General features: G+C 41.2%; 1 protein-coding gene across 12 annotated transcripts in view; it reads right to left on the reverse strand.

Moving 5' to 3' along the window:
* LOC101156198 (disco-interacting protein 2 homolog C) overlaps positions 1-26,010 on the reverse strand; it is a 201,314-nt gene that overhangs the window by 15,084 nt on the left and 160,220 nt on the right. For 9 of the 12 annotated variants that reach the window (XM_078934380.1, XM_020711272.3, XM_020711270.3 and 6 more), the window contains 13 exons: positions 21,613-21,736; positions 19,044-19,153; positions 18,067-18,169; positions 17,882-17,946; positions 17,066-17,159; positions 14,742-14,861; positions 11,711-11,825; positions 10,626-10,765; positions 9,885-10,021; positions 9,603-9,811; positions 7,357-7,471; positions 5,438-5,639; positions 5,238-5,347 (listed from right to left, as the gene is read on the reverse strand). In XM_078934380.1, the coding sequence (XP_078790506.1) occupies positions 5,238-5,347; positions 5,438-5,639; positions 7,357-7,471; positions 9,603-9,811; positions 9,885-10,021; positions 10,626-10,765; positions 11,711-11,825; positions 14,742-14,861; positions 17,066-17,159; positions 17,882-17,946; positions 18,067-18,169; positions 19,044-19,153; positions 21,613-21,736 (1,644 nt within the window). The remainder of the gene's footprint in view (positions 1-5,237; positions 5,348-5,437; positions 5,640-7,356; positions 7,472-9,602; positions 9,812-9,884; positions 10,022-10,625; positions 10,766-11,710; positions 11,826-14,741; positions 14,862-17,065; positions 17,160-17,881; positions 17,947-18,066; positions 18,170-19,043; positions 19,154-21,612; positions 21,737-26,010) is intronic. The other 3 variants (XM_078934381.1, XM_078934377.1, XM_020711269.3) reach the window with 1 other exon arrangement.

Here is a 26,010-nt window from a genome sequence, read left to right on the forward strand (position 1 = left end):
TACAGAAGGGAGGCGAGAACAAATCTGGGAGGGAGAGTTTGGTTCTCGTCTCATGAATTTTTCAGGGATTGCTGCTGAGTGTAATTCATTCCTGTTACATTTTGTTCCACCACAGAAAGTCAGATGTGTCAGTGTGTGTGTGTGTGTGTGTGTGTGTGTGTGTGTGCCTGCAGCTCCTTGACAGATGAATCTTAACTCAAAACCACAGCAAACCAAACTGTTGTGTGTTATGACCAGTCAGTGAAACTGGAAATTGATTATTTTTATTAAAAGTTTACTATAAATCAAACTTAAATTTAAAGACCTGCTCTGAACATCTTTTGATCTATTCCCAGAGGTCTTTTGCAATATGATTATGCTGTTTTTAGCCAAAATAAAAAACACTGTGTAGTTTTCTAGGACAGTGTTTCTGAAGAGCGGCCGTAGCACATCAGAAATTCCCCTCGGTTGTGGATGGGGATGCTGGCGCCGTATAAGCCTTCATTTCCCATGATTCCTTTGTTTACATTTTCTCCCACTAGTTTACAGCCCCACACAACCTCAACCTAACATTAAAGATGCAACAGTTGTCTACCACCATTTTCCAACGGTATTTTTTGGTCTGCTCCTGATTCACAACGATTTGAGGAACAAAACACAGTGGTCCCCTGCTTCTTTGTGTTTCACTATTCACAGAATGTTTCAGTCACATGACTCCTCCGGTTCATCACAAAAGACAACTCAAGGCGCTTGTATGAGACTTTTGTGTCTGGAGGAGGTGCTGCATGAATTTCTAAAGGAAGGGGGGTGGAGATGAAGAGCTTGCCGACCCGTCGGCCTCCAAGAGCTGGTTCCACCGGTTGCTGAATCGCTATAACCAAAGTTTATACCCCTGCATAGAGAAATGGCATCAGCTGACTCAGAAGTGGCCGGAAAATATCCGGAAATGCTGAGGAAGATAATCGTGGAGAATAGTTATCATTCAGATGAATGAATTCTGGATGAAACAGGTGTTGTGCCATAATTTGTTTCCCCTCCGGTCGGACACGCTGTGTCCGACGCTCAATTCGTGCTGCAGGACCTCTTACACTTAACTGATGAAGGAGGAAGCATAGGCTCCCGGTTTTAAGGCACAAAGAGACAGAGGGACACTCCTAATGTGTGTGACAAAAAAAAAAAAAAAAACTTTGTGTTTGGAATTTTCTCTGTTATGTATCATATATCCAAGCCTCACTTTTATTTTTAAGGACACACATGTGGTGGCTAAAGAGCCAAACTAGTTCAGAGTTTACTCTGTGCAGCAATTTTTTTATTTAAACTACAAATATGACATTATTGGTTTATAAATCTTCACCAATCAGGTCTCTCTGTTATGCTTCATTTTAAGAAGGGCCACACTGCCAGTCCTGTTGCTGTAATCATGGTTTGCTGGAATCATGTGACCCCCCCCCCCCCCCCCCCTGCTCCCTCTTGATGATTTGCGTCTAAAATGGGAGATGTTGCTGTGTTTTTTGTAGTTTTGCTTTTCTTTCCGATTGGAGCCTTCCCTTACGGGTGGATACAGGCCGTCAGTGGGCAAAAAACAGGCAAACTTGTACGGGGCAAATAGGTGGCCTGCACGAAAACTGAAGGTCATAGACCGCTCAGTGAGCCCGTGGAGTGAAAATGTTCATGAACCTTTGTTTCTCCTGGCGTGGTGCGGGCGACAGGTCATAGCAAACACTTCTACAGCATACAGGGGAGTAAGGGTGGCACGATCTGGCATGTTTACCAAATCAAACATGCAAATCAGATTTTCCATTTCTTTCTGTTTGTCTACAAGGGGATTTATCAGAATGGAAGTCATTCCCTCCCACTAATGCCTCATGCATTCTCAGTGGGAAAGAGAATTTTACGCCAACAAAGGACATCTTAAAAACATGCACTTGTAAAAATGAAACTGCGTTGAAATGAACTGAAGGTAATCCCAGACTTTATATTTAGATCACATTTTATATCTTTCAGGTTTTTTTTCTTTCATGTGAGGATCTTTAGATAAGGTCTTTATGGAATGGAAATAAAATGAACCTTTGGGGGAAAAACACAGCTTTTAACAAACTAATTAAACTGTTTTCCTACTAAAAGAGTTGAATTATTTCCACATGCCAAGGTGTTTTTTGCATCTGTCACTTACACTGCTTGTATTTTGACAAGCTCTGCTCTTTGTTTCTGCCCTGCTGAAAACGTCACTCAGCTGCTCGTCAGCCACGTTTTCTGTTCCTCCATTAAAAGTCAAAAATAAAGTCTTCATCTCCTCACCACCAGCTCCATGCCTCACAAACCCTCAGGAATACAAAGATTTATCGCTCACCCCCCTCCTCTACCGTGGTTGAAAACTTCTCTCAGCTGCTCGCCACTTCCACTGAGTTTTTAATGAAACCTTTAACCAAAAAGCTAAAGTCTGCTTCCCTTCCAGCTCCCACAAATCCCTGCAGCATAGATGAACAGAACTGTTTGGAGACAGCGGTTTCCTTGCTCGGCCCACAGAACGTCATCAGAGGAAGGGTGCAGAAATTATGTAGCATTAAATCAAACATCAACACTGAAATAAGAACTTCTACAGTCTACGTGTGTACGTATGTCTGTGTGTGTGTGTGTGTGTGTGTGTGTGTAGGGGGGGGGGGGGTTGTGGGCACTGTTTGTCTTGTCATCTTGTTTTTAAATTTTATTGTATTTTATGCACAGCACTTTGAGTGACGTGTTGTTGTAAAAGTGCTATATAAATAAAGGTTGATTTGATTTGATTTGATACAGTTGATGCTAAAAAACCCCACAAAAGAACAAAATGAGGACAAATAAAAACACATTGTTCTTGTTCTCTATAAAAAATGCAGGGTTTAAAGCGTAATAATGATATTTAAAAAAAGAAATTAATAAATAAATATAAATAAAAGCAGAAGCTCTCCAAACTTAAACCAGCTGCTGTAAACATGTGTTTCCTGAACAACAAGCAGTTGAAATCTGAGCTATTCTGAGGACAAAAAAACAGACAAAAACAGGAATCTTCCATGGATAATGTCTGATTGCAGTCTGTCAATGTCAACGTAAGAATCAGCCTCATATTTTTACACAGAAGACATTCTATTAAGATCTCATCCACACGCAGGGTCTGGTTTTCACAGAGATGGTGTGGAGCAGGGATGAGAGAATGAGGCAAAAGGAAACCATGAGTTATCAAATATTAAATTCTGTTTACACTGATTGAGGACAAGGAGCCGAAAATATGAAAGAGGACTCATCAGAATCTCTTAGGTATTAGGTAAATGTTGGGTCAGCATTTCCTGAGAATAAGTTCTTGGAGATGAATCCGGTTGATTAAAGAGAGTTGTTGGTAAACGATAACAACAGGAAATCAGCGTCTGTCTGTCAAGCCTTATTTGGTTCTAGGGATGTAATAGAACTAACCCAAACCAGCTTCTGTAGGCAAGACCATGGGGTTCTGATTTCTAGTTACCAAACTGGACTTCAGGACTCCCCTTGGCCTTCAGTTCGGGCCTTTGGGCAAACCTTTTAAAGACCCACTCAAAAAACAAAATTGTGTTTTGGGTGTTTTTAACATGTTCCTGTGCCTTTTGTGATTTTGGAAGGCATACATAAACGTAAGCTTAACATTGCATTCCAGAGTTTTTTATTTTTTATTTCAAATTGTTGCGAATCAGGAGCAAACAAAAGAAATTACGTTTGAAAAAGAGCGTATTCGTTAAGTAAAAAATAGGCTATGTGGGTCACAAGCCCCCTGCTCTGCTCCATTCTGATGCATCCACTTGCAGATAAACAGATCCATGTACGACTTTGTTTTCCCCGTCTGAGCTGGAATCTGGATCAGAACTGTACGGCCGCATAACTCCGATATTGTTAGCCGTTTTTGTTGCACCTGTAATGTTAGGTTGGGGTTGTGAGGGGCTGTAAGCTAATGGCAGACAGCTCAGTCATGGGTGATAAGAGAGGGGGGCAGGGCTGCTCGGGGCCAACGGTCCTGCCGCTCTGCAGAAACTATGTCCTAAAAAACAACACAGCTCTGATGGAGCGTAATGACACAGAACTGTCATGGGAAAGCTCTTAAACCCTTATTTTTCCTTAGTCTGATACTCAGATTACACTTTAGAAGTCAATTTCAACCTATTCAATCCATAAATACTTTTAGTTGCTGACATGTAATCAGCTGATTTACAGTTTTCTTAACAAGAACAAGTGTATGAAAGAATCTGGAAGATTGAAAGCGAGTGATGCTGAGCAGCAGTCTGCAAATCAGATGGTTTAGGGTTCAAAATTTTTCCTTGGGCAAAACTCTTTTTTGACATTTTTCCTGATTAGGAAGTCTGTCAGTCACTAATATCACTCTGCGATGCTATTAAAAACGGTAAAAGAAAAATTTTTGGGGGGTGAATGTGCATTTAAGATCTGTCTTTTACTCAACCTGTTTTGTAGAATATGAGCAGAATGAAAATGCTACTTTAGAAAACACTACCAAGGTTTCTAAAAGAAAACATAAAGATGAATAAGCTAAAGCCTATAACAGAGACTTTGCGTCAGCTTGCGACATCAGAACTAACACGCAGACAAGCAGCACGCTGACGGTGAGGCGGCAGAGGTGGTGGCTGTTATTTTGAGGCTTGTCTCTTCTCATTAGGACCCACAGAGGCTGATGTGCCTCGGAGCGCCTGATTCTGTAACTGATGACATTTGAGACGTGAGAGATGAGAGGAAAATCACTTCTGTCAGCGACATCGCTCCTTTCCGTCACGCAGTTGTCTCAGAGCTTTGATTATTCGGTTTTCCCTGTATTCTGTTCCCACGTTTATTCAATCTTTCTTTATTTGTTCCCCTAAACAGAGGCTCCATTGTTGCGGTTGTTTTTATTGTGAAGTTAGTTCTTTCTTTAACCTTCTTTGAATCAGTTTGATTTTAAAACAAAAGGACATGAATTCTATTGTAGATAATCTAGGTTATACTTTGTTTGTTTGCATTGTAGCAGATGATGCTTCCAAAAACAAAACAGATACTATCACCAAATGCTAACCAATTTAGAAATGTAAAACAAATATCTGCTTGGGATTAAACTGAATTTAAAAATAAAATACAAACCAGTTGAACATAAAATGTTTTAACTAAAAATGAATGAAGAAAGAAATGACATGCTATGAAATGATGTCAAACGCCTCACTCCACGGCAGGTGGAAGGTGGAGAAAACCAACAGACCCTCTTCTCACACACACACCTTCCTTGCCTGGTCATTGTCTTCGATCTGACCCAGATCCCTGCCGCTGGCCTGAGCAATCCTCTTCCCCGACACCAGGTTACCCACCATGACAGACGCAGGGCCGATCTCTGGAGGAAATGAGTGACAGAAGCACGGAAGCACTTTGAGAACTGGGATTGGACGTCACACCTCAAGGAATTGAGGATTTAGGAATTTACCTGGCTGCTTCTGCCGGGGTTTGGGCAGGTTGATAACGCAGGTGTGCGGGCACATGAGCACGTTGCAGGGGTGCAGCGCCCCCTCCAGGAACAGCTGCTTGGTTTCTGATAAGTGGATGCCACCCAGGGGAGTCTTTGGCAGGGTGTTGGAGGGCACCAGGGCCAAACAGTACACCCCAACCTGGTGTATGCTGTCTATTGCCTGCAAAAGGTAGGGAATGATAAAAAAAGAATGTTGATACTTGTGTAGGGGGGGGGGGGGGGGGTACTGAAGTTTGTCTAAAAAAAAGGAAGCCGGACCATCTAATAAACCCATATTTCTGACGGGAAATGCAGAGTTTGAAGTGACAGACAAGAATGGAAACACATTAAAAGGTGTTTTTGTCAATATATATTTACAGTTTTAAGTAATCTACAAATTTCAAATGATAAAAGGTCAAAGTGGGAAAAAAATCAAACAAAAAATGTTTTATGTGCTTTCTATAGAAATCTATCAATCTAAAAAAGGGAAATGTTTCATGGGAACACAATGGCTGAAAATGTTTGTAACACACATATTAACAAACTTGCTAAAAGTATTTAAATAGAAATATGTTTTTTTTTTTAAATAAAAGTTTGTTGTTTTTATACTCCAAAAAAGTAATATTTTTCTAAATGAAATCAAGTTGTGGCAGGAAGCTGATTAAATTGACACCCTACATTCTGCAGACTAAAGGTTGATCTGGAGAAATTCCAAATAAAGAATAAGGTAAATGTCTGGACAAAAAAGGCAGACAAGAGCACAAAAGTGTGACAAGATTTTTTTATCAACTAGGAAAGTTAAATAAAGAGTTAAAATCTGTTTTTTCACCAGTCCTGAATTTATTCCCATCACATGACAATGATGTCATTCTTCCACACTTGGATCTGGCAAAAAAAGGACAAAAAAGTTCTGTTTCTGAGGAGTTTCTCAGCTTCTGTTTCTTTTCCATCCTGTGTTTTACTCCACAATATCCAGAACAAAGTCAAATTAGGATTTTGTTCTCTGTTATGACTGTAATCTCCACATTAAAATGTATTTTTCCTTGGTTTCAGCCTTTATTAAGACAAAATGTAATTTAGATTTTAAAAAATCCGATCAAGAAACTTGTCTTGGGGACAGGAAACAAAACGTTGTTTTTCTTCTAACATCTTATTGGAGCTTCGTCTCCCTGTGATTATGCACTGCCTGAATGAGTGTTGAATGAGTCAAAATTATTCATCCTTTGCAGTAACATTTAATGTTTGACTCTGAGCTTCTTTGAAAGTCGCCTGGCATCTGTGAGCAGTTGTGCAAAATGGAAAATCCGCCTGTTCGACGGTAGAGGAATAAAGAGAAAGGGCTTTACTGCAGCCGTTAAAAATCCAGACGGCTTTAATGGTTTTACCGCAGTCGCTTTCCAAGCTCAGAGATCTGGATCTGCGGCACAGTCTCTGATTCTCTGTGGCAGGATCTGTGCACAGTCATCTCTCAAAAGGCATCTGCATTATGAGAGATGACTCTAAGTGTTGTCATGCTTTAGAAAACTGCCTTAACCCTTTCAAATTAAAAATAAATTTTCTCTTGTTGGAACAAATCCCCTAGAACAACACACAAGTGAAGTAGTTTGTAATATTTCCACTCTGAATACTAAACACTGTCAATTTTCATTAAAAAAAGCCCTTTCATCTTCAACACTCACAGCTCACGCCTCAAGCAGCTTTTTAGTCAACAAAAACACACAGAAATACCGCAGCTGGGCCTTTTGAAACAGCAGACCTTCATATTTTACTTTTAATTCCATTTCTGCAGTTTTGATAAAACAATAAAATAAAGATTTGTGATCCACTTGTTAACTTTTTCCCCCCGAAAATATTGCTTTTTATGATTAAAATAAAGAATAAATGAAGTGGGTCGGCACCTGCAGAACTCTGCTCATCCACTGGAAGCTGTCCTCCTCCGTGGAGTCTGGTCTCTGCTCAGCGACAACCACAATCCTCTCGTCATGCAACACTGTGATGGAAAACACTGCTATCCTGCAAGACACACAAACAGACACACAATTATAGTATAAAGTGAGTGCTATAAAGCTACAACTTTAACAGATTCTTTTTAACACTTTAACGGCTAATTTATGCATTTTTTTCTTTTTCTTGTCTTTTTTTTAATGCATTTTTCTAACCGATAACATTTTAGTCATCGGTCCTAAAGCTAAGAGAAAGAAGTTTCTGAAGTTAAAAGAACTTTCATTAAGCCATTCAGAAACAGTTGCAAACCTGGGCGTTATTTTCAACTCTAAGCTAACTTTTATCCCTCATATAAAACATGGGGTTAAAACTGTTTTTATCATCTTAGAAATCTGCCTAGGGTCCGCCCACTACTCTCTCTTGCTAATATGGAGATGCTAATGCAAGCTTTTATCATGAGTAAAATGGATTATTGTAACGCCCTGCTTGCTGGTCTTCCAAAAACTAACATTAAGAACTTTTAGCTTCTCCAAAATTCTGCTGCACGAGTTCTCACCAAGACCAGGAGGCCGGCTCACATCACCCCAATTTTAAAATCTCTGCATTGGCTCAATTTTAAGATACTTTTGACAGTTTTTAAATGTCTTAACGGTCTTGTGCCTTCTTGTTTATCGGATCTTTTAGTAAGATATGAACCCTCACGGACCCTAAGATCCTCTGGCACTGGTCTTCTAACCATTCCGACTGTAAAAACCAAAACCTATGGAGAAGCATCTTTTCAACACTATGACCCACGTTTATGGAACAGTCTGCCAGAGGACCTGAGAGCCGCAGAGAGCATTAATGCTTTTAAGAAAAGGCTCAAGACCCATCTTTTTAATCTGGCTGTTAGCTAATTTTTTATTACCACTATTTATTTATTTATTTATTTTATTCATTTATTTAGTTTTATTTATCCATTTTATCTTGTTTTATGAACTTACACTAGATTTTAATGTGTTATTTTAATAGTAATTGACCTTATTTCAACGTTTTGTTGTTTACTGCTTTTATCAATATTTACTTTTTCATTCTCTTTTTTATTTTATATTTATTCATTTTTCCAGTGCTTCCTCAGTTGGGACCTCTCCCTCTGGATGGGGACCTGCATCACCTCTTTGCTGTGGTGGACCCCATCAGTTAGGGGGTGGGAGATGTGAAAGAATTGGGGGGTTGTGTAGGTACGGAGAGGGGGGGCCCTATTTTTATTTGTATTTATTTATTTTTGTGCTTGTTTATTTTAATCTTCATGCTTGTTTTTATGTTATTTATTTTGCTTTGTTTTAATGTAAAGCACTTTGTGTTATTTTTTTTTTTAGAAAAGTGCTTTATAAATAAAGTTTGATTGATTGATTGATTGATTGATCAAACCCTAACACACCCATCCAGAAAACCAAAAGAGCATTCAGACAGTGTAAGGTACTGCATTGACCGCTTTCCTCCAGTCTTCTTTCAACATAATGAAATGTTAAAGTTCAACATTTTTAGTTTATTTTGTCCTTTTTCTCCCCTTTGCATACATTTCAGAGTTTGGTGAGGTGTACCACAGGGTTCTATATTTGCTTCACTCTTATCATTGTCTTTTTGACTATTCTATTGGGGGAACTCAGACATTCACTTTTATCTACTTGCTGATAATACCAGGAATGTGGTGTGTTATCTGCATATAAAAGTAAATGCTTGAGTGGAGAACTGATTCACTTTATTTGCTGTTTCATCTTTTACCCTGAGTGGAACCCATCCATCCGCTAAACCAGCTTAATCCCTTTCGGGGTCACTGGGTTCCTGGAGCCTATCCCAGCTGTTGTTAAGTAAAGGCGGGGTGCAGCAGTCCATTGCAGGGCCACACAACAACACAAACTCAAATTCACAACTATAGATCATTTAGAGTGACCAACTGGCCTACAATGCATGTCCTTGTGGGTAGAAGCTGGAGGAAATCCACGCACGCACGGGGACAACAAGCAAACTCCACACAGACAGGTCCCAGCTGGGTTTTGAACCTTCTCAATGTGAGATCAGGTAGCCGCTGCACCACCGTGCAGCCTGCTAAGCGGGACTAATATCTATAAAAGCTTAATAAGTTTGACTCAACTCTCCTGTAGCTCTTTTTAGAGAGTCACAGCTCCATCCCTAAACTCTGAGGACAAGAGATACTGACCTCCCCCTGTACACAAACTTCATGGGTTCCACAGCCAGCGCCGTAGCAACGATGTCATCCGCGTTGTGCCGGCGTCCTCCCACCACCATCAGACCATCCATCTTCCCGGCAACAAAGATGAGACCTGCGGGTCCGATGAATCCCAGCAGACCAGTTCTGGTGAAGGGAAGGTCGCTGATAGAGGAGCCATCGTTGGCCAAGGGGAAGACCTGCACATGAGAGTGAACATGTGAGCAGTCAGGACAGCAAAGGAGGAATGACCTGAAGGGTTGGTGGCCTCACCTCAAAGGTGTTCTTGGTCATGCCGCTGAGGCCGTAATACGAGGTTCCCGTGGCAACAGTGCAAACACACAACTCGCCGATCTCGTCGGTTTTACAGAGCTGAGGAACGCCTTCGAGCTTTACCACACACATCACACCTGCAGGAAGAGACCACAACTCTTAGAGCGGCTGGAGCTCACAAAGCTTTACCCAAGACCAAAATGAAACTGTTTGATAGAACTGATGTCTGTGTTTTGAACACAAAGTCAAGTGCCGCCTGAATAAAGTATCTAACACTGCGCATGCCACTAAGAGAGAATGAACCTTAAATAGTCTTATATTAAATCAAGTTAGATCTTAATCTTAATCTGAACCTTGGCCTGAGGTTTTACACCTCGTTCAAGAGCAGAATTAAACTAATGTGTTTTTTACAGAGTACATTTATTTAAAAAAAAAAAAAAACTTTCCTCCAAACAATCAGCAAAAGTTTTTAAAAGAAAAGGTATCAACAGAAATTTTCTGCTTACAGATTCAATCTAGTTGAAAATGTTTTTATACAGATGTTAAAAAGAAACCAATAAATGCTAATGTCAAAAATAAAAAAGCAGAGAAATAATAAAGGGAAAACAGTTGGAGGGCAAACTATAAAAGATAATGAGGAAAGAAGAACCGAAAAGTAATAAGAAACCTGTCATTCAGATTCAATAAAAGTGATGAATTTCTTAAATGTGAGGAAACATTTCCCACTTGTTCGAGTTTTACCTCCGGGCATGACAGAACCGACGTCCTGCAGCGTCAGGACTGACAGTTTCTCCTCCGAGTCAACCCGGATTACGCCGTGGCTTAGACCCTGCATAGAAAGGATGCCCCGCCCAGGTGGCGTGCTGCCCTCCTCCAGGGGCCTGCACAATGAAGGGAGGAGCTCCTTTTAGGAAGGTGAGACACTCAAAGAAAATGTGGAAAGAAAGAAAAAATGTCTTTATGAAAAACCCAAAATGTATTAAATGTAAACCCAGACAAAAGAAAACCTAATTTGGGAAATTTGGGACAAATAAGGATTTAAAAATTCTTAAACAAAACCTAGTTAGAATAAAAACAAGATCAAAATCTGGCAAAAACCTGGTGACAGTAAATAAAGCTCAACTCTCAAACACATGTGCCTAGAAAAAAAAAAACCTCCTTTGCACCCAGTAAAGTTGTACCAGCACATTCTGGATTTAAAGACACTTCCATCTGTAACTGTTAGACCCTGCAGTGTGAGCCTGATGCAGGTCAGGACTGTAATGTGAAAGCACAGGCTTTTACATAAGAGAAGCTCATGAAGGAGACAGGAAGGGTTTAAGATTGTTTTTAAAACGTCACAAAAGTGTGAAGTCAGGACAAAAACTAGGTTTTTAAACACAAACAAAAATAAAGCAGATCAGAAAAAAATCAGGTTTGATCATAATCTCATTTTCCACGATTCTCTCTGAAAATTGACACCTGAAAGCAGCACTCAGATGAGATGGATGGACTTCTGGAGGCAGAGGCTTAGCACAGCAGAGAGGGAGGAGCTTGTTTTTATTTATTTTTTAAGCCGTTAAGATCCAATCCATAGCATTGGTTTTGCAACTTTTCTGTTTGCAGCAAATCCTATGCTGTAGAATCCTAACTTTTTCTTTTTGTTTCTCTTTTACATCAAGATTTAAAATACTAAAACATTAAAAGGAAGAAATGAAAGAAAAACTGCAATATTAGAGCACATTTGTTGAAGTCAGGTTTACTTTGTCATTATTTGTAGAGGGACTTTACTTTTTTTCTTCATGCATCTTACATTAAAGCAGGTTTTTACCTGCTGGCATGTTTACCTCTGTATGGCGACAGTCAGCGCCTCGGGGGAGCTGGCACAGGGACAGATGACCTCCGGCTTCAAACCTTTCGTTTGGAAGACGTTCAGGAAGGCGTCACAGGACGAAATCGACCCTGAAACAGAAATTCTTCTCTGTTCAAAGCAGGTTGTAAAGCAATCCTTCAAATTTCAGGATTTACAGGTTTAAAAGTTATTCTAGTAAAATATATTTGCCAAAAGCAGAATTCCTCCCAGGTGATCTCACACCTGAGGAGGCCCTTTATGTAATAAATTGATTCAACGGTATTAAAATGAATGAGGCTGAATCATTCAAATGGATAACGCCTGCAGCTCTTCCCAGTTCTTCTTGAAGCACCAGGCAAAGTGGGGTTCTTATAGCCTCCACTTATGTAAGAATAACAGTAAAATTCATAGAATGGTAAAGTGAACAGGCTGTACAGTTTCTGTCATTACCGCGCTCTCTCTGTGAAACATGCTTCAAAAGTCTGTCCAAGTTAAAACATAACAAGACAAAACATGCAAAGCTCCAGTTATTTACCTCAACGTATCAAAGTGCATTTGAAATTTAAATATGAACAATGCAAAACAAACTTTGATGAGACACAAAACACATTTCTTCTGACATGGCTGTTAAATGTTGGTATTTACAAAGGTGGGCACTGGGAATGAATACACTACACTAAAAAAATTTGAGAAAAAAATGCAACTATTTTATTTTACTTATCAATATTTGTTTATTTATTATAATTTATCCTGTGATGGAAAGGTAGTTCTCTGTTTGTGCTACATTTGTCTAATTAGTTCTTTATGTTACTCCATTTATTATGCACATTGGGGTTATTGCCTTGATGAGAAAACATTCAGACTTTGATTTATTTTCATAACTTGCCTTTACAAGTATGTTCAGTTAAATTTAATAGATTCATTTTGACTTGAGTGCGGTTATTTTGAAGTAACGCTGGTCTTGCTTGCCTATAGTTTTTGGCACCTTTATCGACCCCTGCAGGGCCACATTTTACACTATAGTACAGGGCAGCTTCAGGATTAAGTTGAGGAAAAGCAGAGTCTGTTTCTTCCAAACAGATCTATTAGAATTTAGACCTATTGAACACATATCCTGTGGTCATTTCTCTTCAATGTTAAAGCCAGATGATGAGAGGACTGCACAAACTGGGTAAAGTTCGTTCACCAATTCCCTGTAATTAATAGAAACCCAAAAACCTTTTTGATTTAGTCACAATCAGATTTAAAGCGGTTAACAATGTCAATGAGAACAATGGCACATTTACGTTGTGTATTGGAGGGCACCAATGTGAACTCGGATATTTTCTGCCTCAAATTTCTCCTCAAATTTAAGAAAATGTTTTAAGCTTGTCTGCAGTCATGCATGAAACTTAAAGGTAAACAAATGAACAATGATCAACCCAAAGTAATTACTCAAGTTACTCATCCTTTTTGTTTCCGCTTTCATGTAGATGCTAAGGGAAAAATCAGACTGAAAAAGGACATGGAAAAAAAATGGAAAAACAATTTGTTCCGAATGAGTCTGCTTAATTTTGTCTGGATCGAGTCCTGAACCTCCCGTTTGGTCTGTATTCAAACTACCATCAAGGGGACTTTCCTGTTCCGGTGTAGGTACCATAACCGTTCGTCCTGGAACTTCCGTTCAGGATCCTGGGACTAGTGCTGACGTCACATTATGTGATTGGCTGTACATTAGTCCGATGACGTGTCAGATAGTGATGGTCTGGACAAATTACTATACTACCATAGAAGAGATATTATGAAGTCTGTTGTAAACAAACAGAGCTCCGACATAGAGCGAGATTGTCTTCTAAATGTGCCTTTATTTTGTTATGATTATTATTAAATGCATGTTCGCTTATAGTTTTTTTAATCCGTGCGCCCAGTGCTTTATTATTGGCAGAACGGACCCAGTAGAACAACATTTAGCTGTGCTGACAACAATTTCAGCCACGGCTGAACTCAAACTTAAACAAGCGGTTTGTGGCAAAATCTCTTTGTAAAAATTACAAAGAATATTGTCGTACATATTTTATGAGGGAAAATAACTTTAGGTTACAAAAGGGAGAGTGAAATGAAAATTTGTAGAGCCTGAGCAGATCTCGACACAACGTAGTTTGTCCAAGTGGGGTTGCCGTAGTGTGACGTTACCTTCAGTCGAAAGGACCCCGAACGTTTAGTTCCAGGCCAAACGGTTATGGTAACTACACCGGACCAAAGCTTGTAAACGAAACCATGTGACTAAAGATCTCTTCACTCATTTGACAGGAAGTATGGGGGCGGGGCAAAGCAACTACAGAACTTATGGAAGTCCTGCGCTTTGCAGTCATTGTCGGGATAGATCACTTATTCAGACTTTATATTTCGCAGAACAATTTTTAATCAAGGTCAGGTACAAAACTTTTTACTGCTGCTTTGGTATGGTGGAGGTATGTTACAAGATGAATACTGGCAAGAAGATTAATGTTTATGACATATAGATTGTGGGAAAATAGTGAGAAATGTGTATCACGCTAAAAGTTGTTTTGATGAGTCAGCATTCATCCGATCATATTTCAGTGAGATGGTTTCTCATCGTTGTGGTGTTAAGCCATTGTTTTAAGAGAATTCTACAAGGTAGCTTTTAGGATGATGTCACAGCAGCCCTGGGAGCTTATAAGAAGTGTTTTCTGTGGTGTTAAAATAAACATTCTAACAAGTAAACAGTTGGACCCTTTTTTCTGTTTGATAACACGTCAATAGTTGCTTTACATTTGTCTGGAGCTCATCCGTTGCTTAATGAGAATTTTGGAGCCAGAGTGGGTTGATGAACATTTGCATCAATAGGCATCAAGGGGTTGAATTGACACTCAAGTTAAAATTTTCTATCACTGCCATTTAACAGAAACCTTAATAAAAGTGTGTGAAATGTACAAGAAGACCCTTTTTGGTTCCTTTTATCAGTCCCTCAGTTGATTTATCCTTTTGCTAGAAGTGCAGTCATTCAGGCTCCAGTCTTTTCTTACATGGATTTGAACCGTCAGCCACCACCAGCATGCGCAGCGAGCTCAGGTTGACGTCTCGCTGGTCCCGATGGGCCACCAGAGCCCAGTGCATGTCCCGCGATTTCACACATGCCACCTTAGCTATAAACAAAAAACAGGACAAAATAAACACACACACACATATAAAGATGTTCTGTAAGAGCTGTGAGAACTTTTGAGAACACTTCAGTTCAAGAGAACTTTAACTGTTATTTATTGTCTGTAAAACACAAGTTTGTACTTGTCTATATATTCAGAAAACTAGCCTTTGCAACCTGCCATTTATGGGCAAATTCAGAGAAAGCGTTTTAGATTAAATATGAGACTAAAGCATTTGTATTTGGTTTGCTATGCTAGCTAACCACAGCAGGTTTCAAGTAATAATGCTATGATTAAGGAGTGATAAAAAGGTTTGTGTGCACAATTTATATTTGAAAGCTAATGACAGCCGGGGTCAAATGTTTATGCCAGTCACGAGCAGTGAGGTTGATGGCTGGTGAGGCACTGACTCCTCTGGAGTCAGATTCACAATGAAAGAACTGAATATTTCACCATTCATCCAACGGCAGCTAACAGCTTATAAAATACACACAAGAAAATATTTGTCCTTTTAGATTCCTTCTCCACAATGATATATGTGATATGTTAGAAAGTCTTCCTTATTTTCCTTTATTTTATGTGAGTTTCTCCCCCTCAATGGAGAAAGACGTTCTTAGTCTGTTTCTACGGCAGCAGTGTAGCTACGAAGCAGCTGTCAGCTCACGCCCGCCCCCTGCTGGTGAGGCTTGTCTCACCTAAAGCCTTTTCTGCTGGCCTACAGCAGCGTTTTTAGCGCATGTCTCTGTTAGCATTGAGTCCTGCCGTCAGACATGAGGCACAGCGCTTCAGAGGCTCATCCGGAGATTCAGCTGAGATTCGTCAGTGATCGCGCAACACTCAAATTTAGCGATTTTAACCTCAGAAACTGTGGAAAACTGATTGAGTTGACTGAAAATGTATATTTAACACAGATCAGTGGAAAATAATATTTACCTAATTTACCTTTTTCTATTTGATCACGTTTATGACAGGTGAGGCTGTGCCTCACTTGCCTCACCTGACCGCACGTCACTGGTTTCTGCCTTTATCTAAACTTAACTAACAGATTCAGTTTGTCGATGTAAACACATGGAAAAAAGCTACCAGTGAGCTAAGGTGTTCCACAGGGTTCTGGAAAAGGACAAATTCTGTTTATCTGTATGCATTATACTATCAAAAATGTTTATGCTTTTTTTATTATATGCTAATGATTCTATGTAAATAAAATGCTAAAAAAGTAACCAAGACAGTTTTTTTTAATACATCATAATTTTCATTTTATGTAATTCACTTTTTGTCATTTGATTTATTGATCCTCATGGACTTTTTACTGACCTTAATCTGTGTTGGTGAGGAATAAATAACGGATTAGAAGTCAAGAACCGGATAATAATAGTTTATGTAAAGAAAAGAAAAAAGTTAAGTAAAGCAAATCAGAGGTGGGATTATATAATTTCGCTTCCTTTTAAGTAATTAATTAAACTCCTTTTGACAGAGTTAATATGTAAAAGTTTCATTGCATCATATTCTGTATGCGTAAGAGCTTCTATGTCTATTCATGATTAAGAGTAATAATTGCAGTATTTACATGTGTGTGTGGAAGTAAGAGTATGTATATGTATTTTACAATTACGACTTTGATAAATCTCCATATAGACACGTTTCTGTTATTTTCTTTTGGTTTGATTGCTTGAAATAAACCATTTCCAAATCCAACATGTGCTAATAATTCTTTACAAAATTATTTTACCTACAAATGGGTGATTTTTTTTATAAGCCCTGACAGGAAAAACAGCAACACTGTTGTAAAAACATTTTTTAAAAGGGTCCTGGATTATTTTTTGGCACTTCATTTAGTTTTACAGTTTTAAACATCAAGACTTTTGCATTTATCCTGTAAAACTTATTTTCTGTTGGAATACTTCAGTGTTTTCTTTTTAATATTTATAAAGGATAAATAGTCTAAACAAGTTTCTATAAAGTCCACAGCCTGATAAAATAATTCACATTTGAAGCATTATTCACCCCTCTTAGTTTTATTGGGTCACCATGAACTTAGAATATAACAGAGTTAAATGTTACTGCTGAGTTATAAGCGAGTTTGACCCTGCTTTTGACAGGTGCAGCTAAATTATCACCCAGTTAATTATTAAACAGGAGATAAAATCATTTTATTAGATTTTTTTTGTCTGAGATAAAATGTAATTATTTCATTTAGACAGTTTTACCTTTGTACAGGCAGACTTTCTGGATCCAGGACAGTGGGTTCACCTTCATGAGAGCGTAAGGAATACTGATGACATGCATCATGTTCATCACACTCTGGGGAGCAGACAGAAAAACACAGATTTGATTTGGGTTTTTTTGCACAGAACAAAATGTGAAATGAAACATATGCAACTTGTTTAAACAGATTTAAAAAAAAAAACAGAAACCTGGCTGCAACATGCAACGTGCTGAACATGACAAATGGTTACTTTGACGTCCACATTTGTTCACCTGCAAATATTTTACTTCACTTTAAATCAGACAGAGGTTTTCTCTGAATTTAGAGAACAGTGGAAGCACTCGGATCACTGTAACACAAAAAGATGCTGAAAAAAATACTAAGGAGATATTTCACCTTCTCCTTTTTCCATTTGCTGAAACTATCTGTGAACTCTTGATGTTAGAGTAGAACTTTTGCAAGAAAAGCTCAACTTGATGGCATACTTCCAGTGCTTTGTTTTCTAACAGGTAATTTCAAAAATGTACAATGTGTAAAATAACTTTATTTTTTCTCAGGAATAAAAATATTTTTAAAGGTTAAACTGCCCCTTCATCTTGGTTCCTTTGCAGAGGTTGTTTGTTAATACAGTCCTATTTAATCAATCTTTTCATATATTTGTGTTTTGTAGCTCCTTTTTGGAAACGTATGTTGTTTTTCTGGATGCTAGACTAAACTTCCTGTAAATTTCCTTCAGAAGAAAAGAAATATGTTGTTTTTTCATTAAACAATTCTGTCAAAGTCTTCTATACTTTAATTAAAGTTTTTATTTTCTTACTGTTTGGACGGCGTGCCACAACCCCACATCCTTCTTGAAATCTAGAACATTTACGATGGTCTCAGCTGAAAACAGAGACGACAAACAGCAGGTTGGTGCTGCGAATGACAGTTTTCCAGATGAATGTTCCTGATCCAATCAGGGTCTTCTGGAATCAGGCGAGGGGATGGAGTTGGTGAAGTTACCTTCTGTGTAAGAGCAGGACTGTGTGAGGCTCTGGCAGTGTGTGAGCATGGCAATTCTCGTCACTGTCACGCCAAGCACGCCACCATCTTTACACGTTTTATACTGCAAAGAAGAAAAAAACACACCCTGTTTTTGTGTGTGTGTGTTTAAAAAAAATCCCACCCATATTTAGTATACTAATAATAATTGTAGATATTGTGTTGAAATAAATTATAAAGGAAAAAATCCTACAATGTTTTGCTCTCTAATAGAAAAAAACAGGATAATCTACATGCATAAATAAATATACATCAATTCTTAGGCTGTTCCAGGAGAAATGAAGCTGAAATATCTAGATGTTCATTCAATATGTGTCATTTCTTACATCCTATATGTAAAAGTGCAGCACACATAGAAATGATTGAACTAAACACAACAACAAAAAAAACATTTTGCATGCTCAGATTATTGTTTCACAGTTTTAAGCAAAGCTAAATCTTGCTATGCAAACTGTTGCCTGTCAGAGAGCTTTGACAGTCATTGTCAGATGTTGTCATGGTAACAATAAGAGTTAAAATCGTGTCTCTCTGCTTCTCAATACAAGCAAAAATAAGATGGCATGTGTGGAAAGAATCATCAGACTGTTTTTTCGCTGTGACCCATCTTCTAAAAATAAATAAACAGGTTGGTAGTGATTTCCTCTCCCATGCCCTCTCCTTGATTATTTTTTGTATTTCCCCCCTTGTTAATCCAAAATGCAATCATGGAGGCTTTTTACTTTGCTGCCATTGTAATTATCCCCGTTAGCGGAAATCAAATCGATCCCCCCGGATGATAGCATTGACCAGCAGCCGGCTGAAGCGCGGTCAAACATCCTCTGAGCTGCGGCGTGAGTCGACTCCGTAACAGCAGCATCGATTTCATGCCTGAAGGCACAGAGCCGGAAATGCTCTGCTGTCCCGCAGCGGATTACATTCAGCGTCACAGAATGCGTTACCTCGATGTAGGCCGTGTCCTGAGTGGCTTCCTTGATATACGGGAACCAGTCTCTGGGCGGTTTGGAGAGGTGTTTGGACTCCGTGACAAACCACAGCACCTTTGGCCAGCCTGAAGCACAACGACACAAACACCAACTAAAGGATTAGAAACAGGGAGAATACCAGGAAGCTTTCTGCTGAGCTCTGTTCCTTGGTGATCTAGAATGTGGGTCCACTCAATCACTTTTGTTTGTAGGTAAACAAATAGCCCAAATAAATGGGAAATAACTTTAGATACAAACATTTATTGGTATTTTTCACCCAATCAGAAACAAAACAAGGAGTTATTCTTTAATAATTTGAATTTTATCAACAAACAACCTGTTTTTAAACAGTTCTAGTCTGCAGGCTTAAAAAAGTTGATGAACTTCTTGTTTGAAAATAAAACTTTTACTTTGAAAGAACAAATTAATTAAAAAAGATGAAAGGTTAATGACCTTTAAAGCTAAATTCCCAAACCCATTCTTTTCCCCCTCACTAGATTAGGTTCACTTCCTCTTTTGTCTTGCAGCTCAGACAGTTTTAACGAAACAACAAACCCACGCAGAAGTATACTTATCTGAACCCATGCTGCTGTTTATTTGGAGGCTCAGGCCAGTTGAAGGATAGGAAGAGGGATTTATGAGAAGTAGGAGGTTTGGCATGGAGAACACACCAAAGGAGAAAACACAAAACAGGAGTCTTGGAGGGGGCAGGTAAAAAAAACTTTACGCAGAAAAACAATTTTGAAAAATTGGCACTTTTATAGACAAATACACCTTCACAGCAAACACCTTTCAAGGTTCTGTATTAAAGCATGAACTCATGTAAAAGGATTATATTATAAAGGAATTCTTTTTATGTCAGATTATGAGTGGGATTATTTCAAAATGATGTCCAGGAGAAGTGAAAACATCTGAAATCCTGTTTGATCTTTGTTAACAAGGTCTTAGTCACATCTTCCCTATTGGGTGAAAAATGGTCAAACCTGTACAGGATAAGCAGAATACGAAGTATAGAGGTCATAGACTGCGTGGTGAGCCCGTAAATGTTTGTGCGCATTGTGTTCTACAGGAATGCTGCGGGCGACAGCTAGCAGTGGGTGAGACGCAAGCATGTCCCAAGGTAACTACATGTGTCCTCCCCGGATCTGGACAACCCCAAAATACCAGCAGCACCCACACTGGTTGAACTTTGACTAATAAGGGAATCGGATTTGGTCGTGACATAGGGATGGTCTCCCTTTATATTCACGGAAGTTTCAACCATTTGAAAATTGATCATGGGGCAAAAATGAATAAGTCTCTTGCTGAAAGAAAATGCTTGCAGCGAGATACTTGAGGTTTGCACTACTTTTATTTTTCGTACCTCCTCCAGTTGTAGGTATATGCACTAGTGTGAGCTACAGTCCAGTTCAAGAGTCCCATTTCAGCACGTTCTTGAACGCGCGACACGTGCCTGGTGTGAACGTTAGCATAAGGCTTTACATTAAAAAAATCAGCCTCCTCTGTTTCTAAAATGATGGGCTGAGGTCCTGTGGTGTTCTTGGTCATGTAAAAGCACGCAGGGATCACAGATAGTCTGCAGATTGGTGCTGTGAAGGCCGCTGATGTCTGAATTAATGCTGCAGCAAGTGAGACAGAAAAAACCATCAGCCTCGTCAATGAGATGAGCCAAAATCCTGATGATCGATATGAGGAGCACTTCACTTTAATGAGTCCTGCACACAACTCCCAAACCCCACGCTGAGCAAGCAGCCATGAATCCGGCTGCATCACGCTGCTATTTATACATCCATTACTGCCAAGCAAACAGCGTTTCCACTGGAGACTTTCTCGCTTTCTCTGTTCTGCGCTAATGTCTCTCTGTTCCTAATTCAACTCGCTCATGTGAATTGTCGGTTGTTTTTCCATCGATTTGCCTCTTCGACTCCCTCTGTCCTTCTCTATATCTTCTTAGTCTGATGCTCTCAGTTTGTGTTTTCACCTCTCTGGAAAGAAATGATCATTTTCCATCAGCCATAAACTCAGGGCTGCTGCAAAATGTTCATTAGCCCCGAACTCAGGGAGCTTTTTATTTGTGAAAAACAAAAAAAACAAAAAGAAAACTGTCTGCTCTAATGGATCCTTATTAAAGCTCCAAGTTTGATTCTAACATCAATTCTACCCCATTATTAGTGTTTGGAATAGCTCACGATCCACTTATGTCTGAGTTCATTTTATTTGTGTCATGAATTAATATTTCATACTGTTTAACTGTAGCAGCCTCAGTGGTCTGCAACTTCCCAAATTTCAATTAGAGCCAATCAAATGGATCATAAGTCTGGCTGTAACACAAGCATTAATCAGAACTCTGTTTGGTTTTGAGTCCTCACTATAAGGATGTTTTCGGACATCCATGTAATAACCAGAACTCATTTATTTCAATCTGTAAATGCTGCAGCTGATGAAGCGCTTTTGTTTTGTTCTTTTACACTTGACACAAGGCGCAACAAGGACTGCTGCAACAACACAAACAACAATCAGGGCATTTGACAGCATTCTGGCTGACCTCTGAACTGCTGGACCTCCCCTGTGGGGCTCTTTGGTAGGCCTTTATGGCAAGCGTCACTGGTCAGGGCCACCGTGACTCCACAGCTCCCCAGCAGAAAGCCGATCTGCTGGCTGCCGGCGTCCTGCAGACAAGACACAGGGTTTTGATCAATGAACATGGATCCTGAGGATTTGGTTTAAATTTAGCATAAAAGCACCTAATAAACACAGTGGGACAGATTTATTCAACTCGTATTTCACAGCAGAGCTGAGAGTCACCGTTTCTGCAGTTGGGATCGCAAAAGAAAAAGAACCTCCTCCATAGCCATAAAACATCCAAAAACCGGTGAGTGACCTGCTGGTTTATATTGAAAGCATTTGAAGGCAGCTTTTTATTGCGCCATGGTTACACAAACGTACTGAATTTGGAAAAAATTTGAAAGATTTAAGCCAAATAGCAATAAGAAAATCTAAACTAAAACTAAGGTGTTCTGTAGATGAGGATAAGACAGTCATTCATTAGGCCAACCACCAGATAATAAATCTACCCGGAGATATGGGGGAAAAAAAGGTTTTGGAATCAAATATCTTAATGCCTTGGAGGATAAATTATTGTATCTCTCACCAATGTAAAGCACAGCATTCTTAAATATCAGTCCCCAATCTGGACATAATGGTGTGGATGCATTTACTCGTTTTTTATGTCCATTTCTCCTTAGCATTTTATATGCTCTCTATTTTTATTGTACCTTTTATAAATGTTGTTTCTTTTTCTTTCTTTTTAAGGTCTTGTCACTTAGATGTTGAGTCTGTGATAAAGTATTTACCGTAATTTCCGGACTATAAGCCGCTACTTTTTTCCTGCGCTTACAGTCGTGCGGGTTATTCAGTGACGCGGCTAATTTAAGGTTTTAATTGGCGGCCGCCATGTACGTATTTTCGGACACAGTGAATGGTTTGTATTCTCTATCTAACACCAAGCACAAGTCATTTGTTTTTCAACACACCTCTGAGCAGCCAAACAGCATGGACTTGACTTTAGGTCTTAGACACTTCAGTCATGGTTCAACAAAAGGAAACACACATGCCCGGCCGCATCCCAGAATCCTTTGGTGCCATTAGACCCAACGTGCACGTAATCGCCACTACAATATGATGAAGCTTTCAAGTTAAAAGCAATAGTTAAAAACAGCGTGAAAAAATCCACCGTCACCAACGGGTTTGGAAAAGCCGGTCAGCTGCGTGACGGAGAGAACAGCGCATGCTCAGGAGTGAATTTACCTCTGAGTCATAGTGACTCGGCTGGCTGCACGTAAATATGTGGGAATAACATCAGCCTTTATTTTGTCGGGACACGACTGGAAACACAAATTGACGTGGTCGTGTTAACGGTTTCCAAGGACTGAGCGGAGTTTTGCATTGAAACGCTCACAGCTTCCGTGTGAGCTGGAGACTGCGTGTCGTGTGAGCTGCGGGCCGATGGCAGTCTGAAGGCTCCCACACGTAACAACGCATCCGCCCCTCATACACAAAACGTACAGTATTAAGTCCGATTGCTCTGCACAGACACGATTTGCTCCGTTCACCGGCGCAATGGGGACGAAGCGCTCCTTCCTGTAGCCGCGCTGGCCAGAGCTGTCGGAGTAGATAGGAAGGGGAGACAAGGAGCGCGCGGGAGCGCGGAGCGCGGAGGCGTCGAGCCATTCTGCAGGCTGCAGCCAGGGCTTACTCGAGGCGTCCGCGGAGCAACAGTGTTTGTTGTGGAAGGAAACTTCTGACCCACGCGCCGCGAGGAGGCGCGCGTATCGCGCTGAGGCGCGCGCTTTTCAGTCGTCGCTGCTTTATTTTACTAGCGTGTTTTTTAACCAGCCCTGTTAGTACCGTAAGGCTGCCGCGACACAAGCGGAAGGAGAGCTTTTCCCGTTCACCCCTCCATGCACTGCTGATACTTGCTCATTCTTAAACATGTACAACAGTATGGCGAGCCGGGCATTGGCCCCGCCTTTAGCCCCTAAGACTCATGGGAAATGGGGGATCGCGCATGTAAATTTCCTCATCATAACTGAGGGATGTAATGTTGATTATATGGTTACTGTTTGTAATTTTATGTATGATACCTAGATTGTCAATAAGTTAAAAAATAAAAAATAAAAAAAATAAATAAAAAAACCATAACTGAGGAACTTGTGAACAGAATAGAGGTGCATGCTGTTTGGCAGATGTAGATAAACTCAAATACATGGGCCTGAGGCAAAGCTGACTCCACCCACTGTGTACTAATGAATCACACTTACTCTGGGAGTCAAGATGTGATTTGTCAGGATGACAATATTGCCTAATACATGCGGCTTGTACTCCAACGCGGCTTGTGTATGTATAAAAGTAGTTATTTTTTTTATTTTTTTTTTTTTTTAACTTGTCCTGTCCAACAGCTAGGCAAACAGATGAGAGCTGAGGGCCTCTTGTGTTGGACATATTTTATTCTAACAAGAGGGGTTATTCATCTTCAGACAAACCAAAGGTATGTCTGAATAAACCCCTTTTGTAATTGAGGCCAAACTTTATTAATTTCAATCATGTTTGAAAATCTTTGGTGTTGGACCGGACGGAAAAGGAAAGAGGGGAACAAGAGAGAGGGACGTTAGAGAGAGGGGGGGGTAGGAGGGTGATAATAGGAGGGGAAGGGGGGTAAGACCATGAAGCAGCATAGAGCAGGCAGGTTTACTGGTTGTTTATCGTTACGGTACGGTTCACATGTAGTACAAAAAGGGCGGGGCCTGTTCACACACACTCAAATATTATCAACACACCTGCTAGCCGCAGAAATGTCCACATGTCAACATGCACACAAAACAGATAGTGTTCACGAACGCATACTTATGCCTTTAAACCAACTAGTGTGAAATCTTTCATTCATTCAATCATGCAAACTATTAGTGCAAAGGTGAGCTAACACCTGTGCTCAGGTGAGTGTTTATGTTCTTCTAAAATGGATGTTGGAATGTGAAAAGAAGGAGGAGGAGCGCCCAGCCACCCCCACACCCATACCCCCGCCGCAGCAGCAGCGGCAGCCGGAATTCCCCCAGCGCCACACGGGAACAGGCAGGGAACAACCGCCCCCCGGGCGACCAAGACCGCCACCCAGGCCAGGGCCAGCAGGACCGCCGCGAGGCCCCCAGAGCCAGAGAGCAGGGAGGCGCAGAGGGAAAGAGAGCGCCGCCCCAGCCCAGCCAGGAAAGCAGCCCCCCGCCGCGCCGGAAGAGCCCAACGCAGGGCCCCACCGGAGAGGGACGCCCACAGCCCCAGACGAGCACCCCACCACCACCCAGGAGTTCCGGGCATCCCCCCGCCCCGACCCCAGGTACGAGCCAGGACCCCCCAAGGGAGACCCGCTCCGCACTCCAGGCAGCCACCCACCCGGCCCACGGTTGGTCCAGGTAGGAGCAAGGCAGGGGCCCGCCGCCCCCGCCCAGGAGGGGGGAACCCCGGGGAAAAAAGGGCGGCCCATAAGGGATGTTATAAATATGGCCCGACCAGGCTCGGCCATGTTGGAAGTTTGGCGGGGCCCAGCGCCCAGGGGCAAGGACCAGGACCCACCCCCCAGGGACACGAACACCCCCGGCTCAGGTGTAATATGAACCCCCCCACCGTGCGGAGAGAGCACCGCCGGGCCCAGGGAGCCGGCACCCAAGGGACAGGGCCGCCATCGCCAAGGGGCCCGCACCCCCCACCAGGGACGGGGTAGGGGACAGATGGACCCAGGTCCCACCTTCCTTGTAAAATGTGTGTGCGTGTATGGGTGTTTGAGAGGGTGTTTGTGTGCATGTGTGTGTGTTTATGTTTGAATGTATATATTGAAGGGGGAGGGGTGTGTGTACTAAGGGGGGTGCAGTTAAAATTGGCGAGTAGGGCACTAAGGGGACATCTCCTGATTACTCACAGTGATGTCCCCTCACCCTCCACACCAAGGGGCCCTAAATGTCTAAGGTGCGGTTAAAATTGGCGGGTAGGGTGCCAGGAGGACATCTGCTGCTTGCTGGCAGTGATGTCCAAGCACCCCCCCTACCAAGGACCCTACGTGTCTAAGGTGCAAATAAAACCGAAAGAGGGGGGGCCCACTCCATACGGCAACCATAGGAGGGGGGCCACTCCCAAGTAGCCCCCCCCCAAGGCGCATCGCAGGCTAAACCCCCCACCCCCTCACCCTAATATGAGGTTATATAAGGAAGGGGGTAAATTGGGGACAGCTGGTAGACTGTCCCCCGGTGGTCAAACAGCCGTCCCCCAGCCCACCCCCAGCAAAGGGGCCAGGGCCACCCAGCCCAGGGGCCCACCCCCGGAGGCGCCGACACCCCAGGCCCGGCACCACCCACCCCACACAGAGAGAGAGGAGCCAGAAAGCGTCGCCCCCCCCCGG

The sequence above is a fragment of the Oryzias latipes genome, chromosome 17 (assembly GCF_053564925.1).
Source record: "Oryzias latipes strain Hd-rR chromosome 17, Olatipes_Hd-rR_3.1".
NCBI lineage: Eukaryota > Metazoa > Chordata > Actinopteri > Beloniformes > Adrianichthyidae > Oryzias > Oryzias latipes.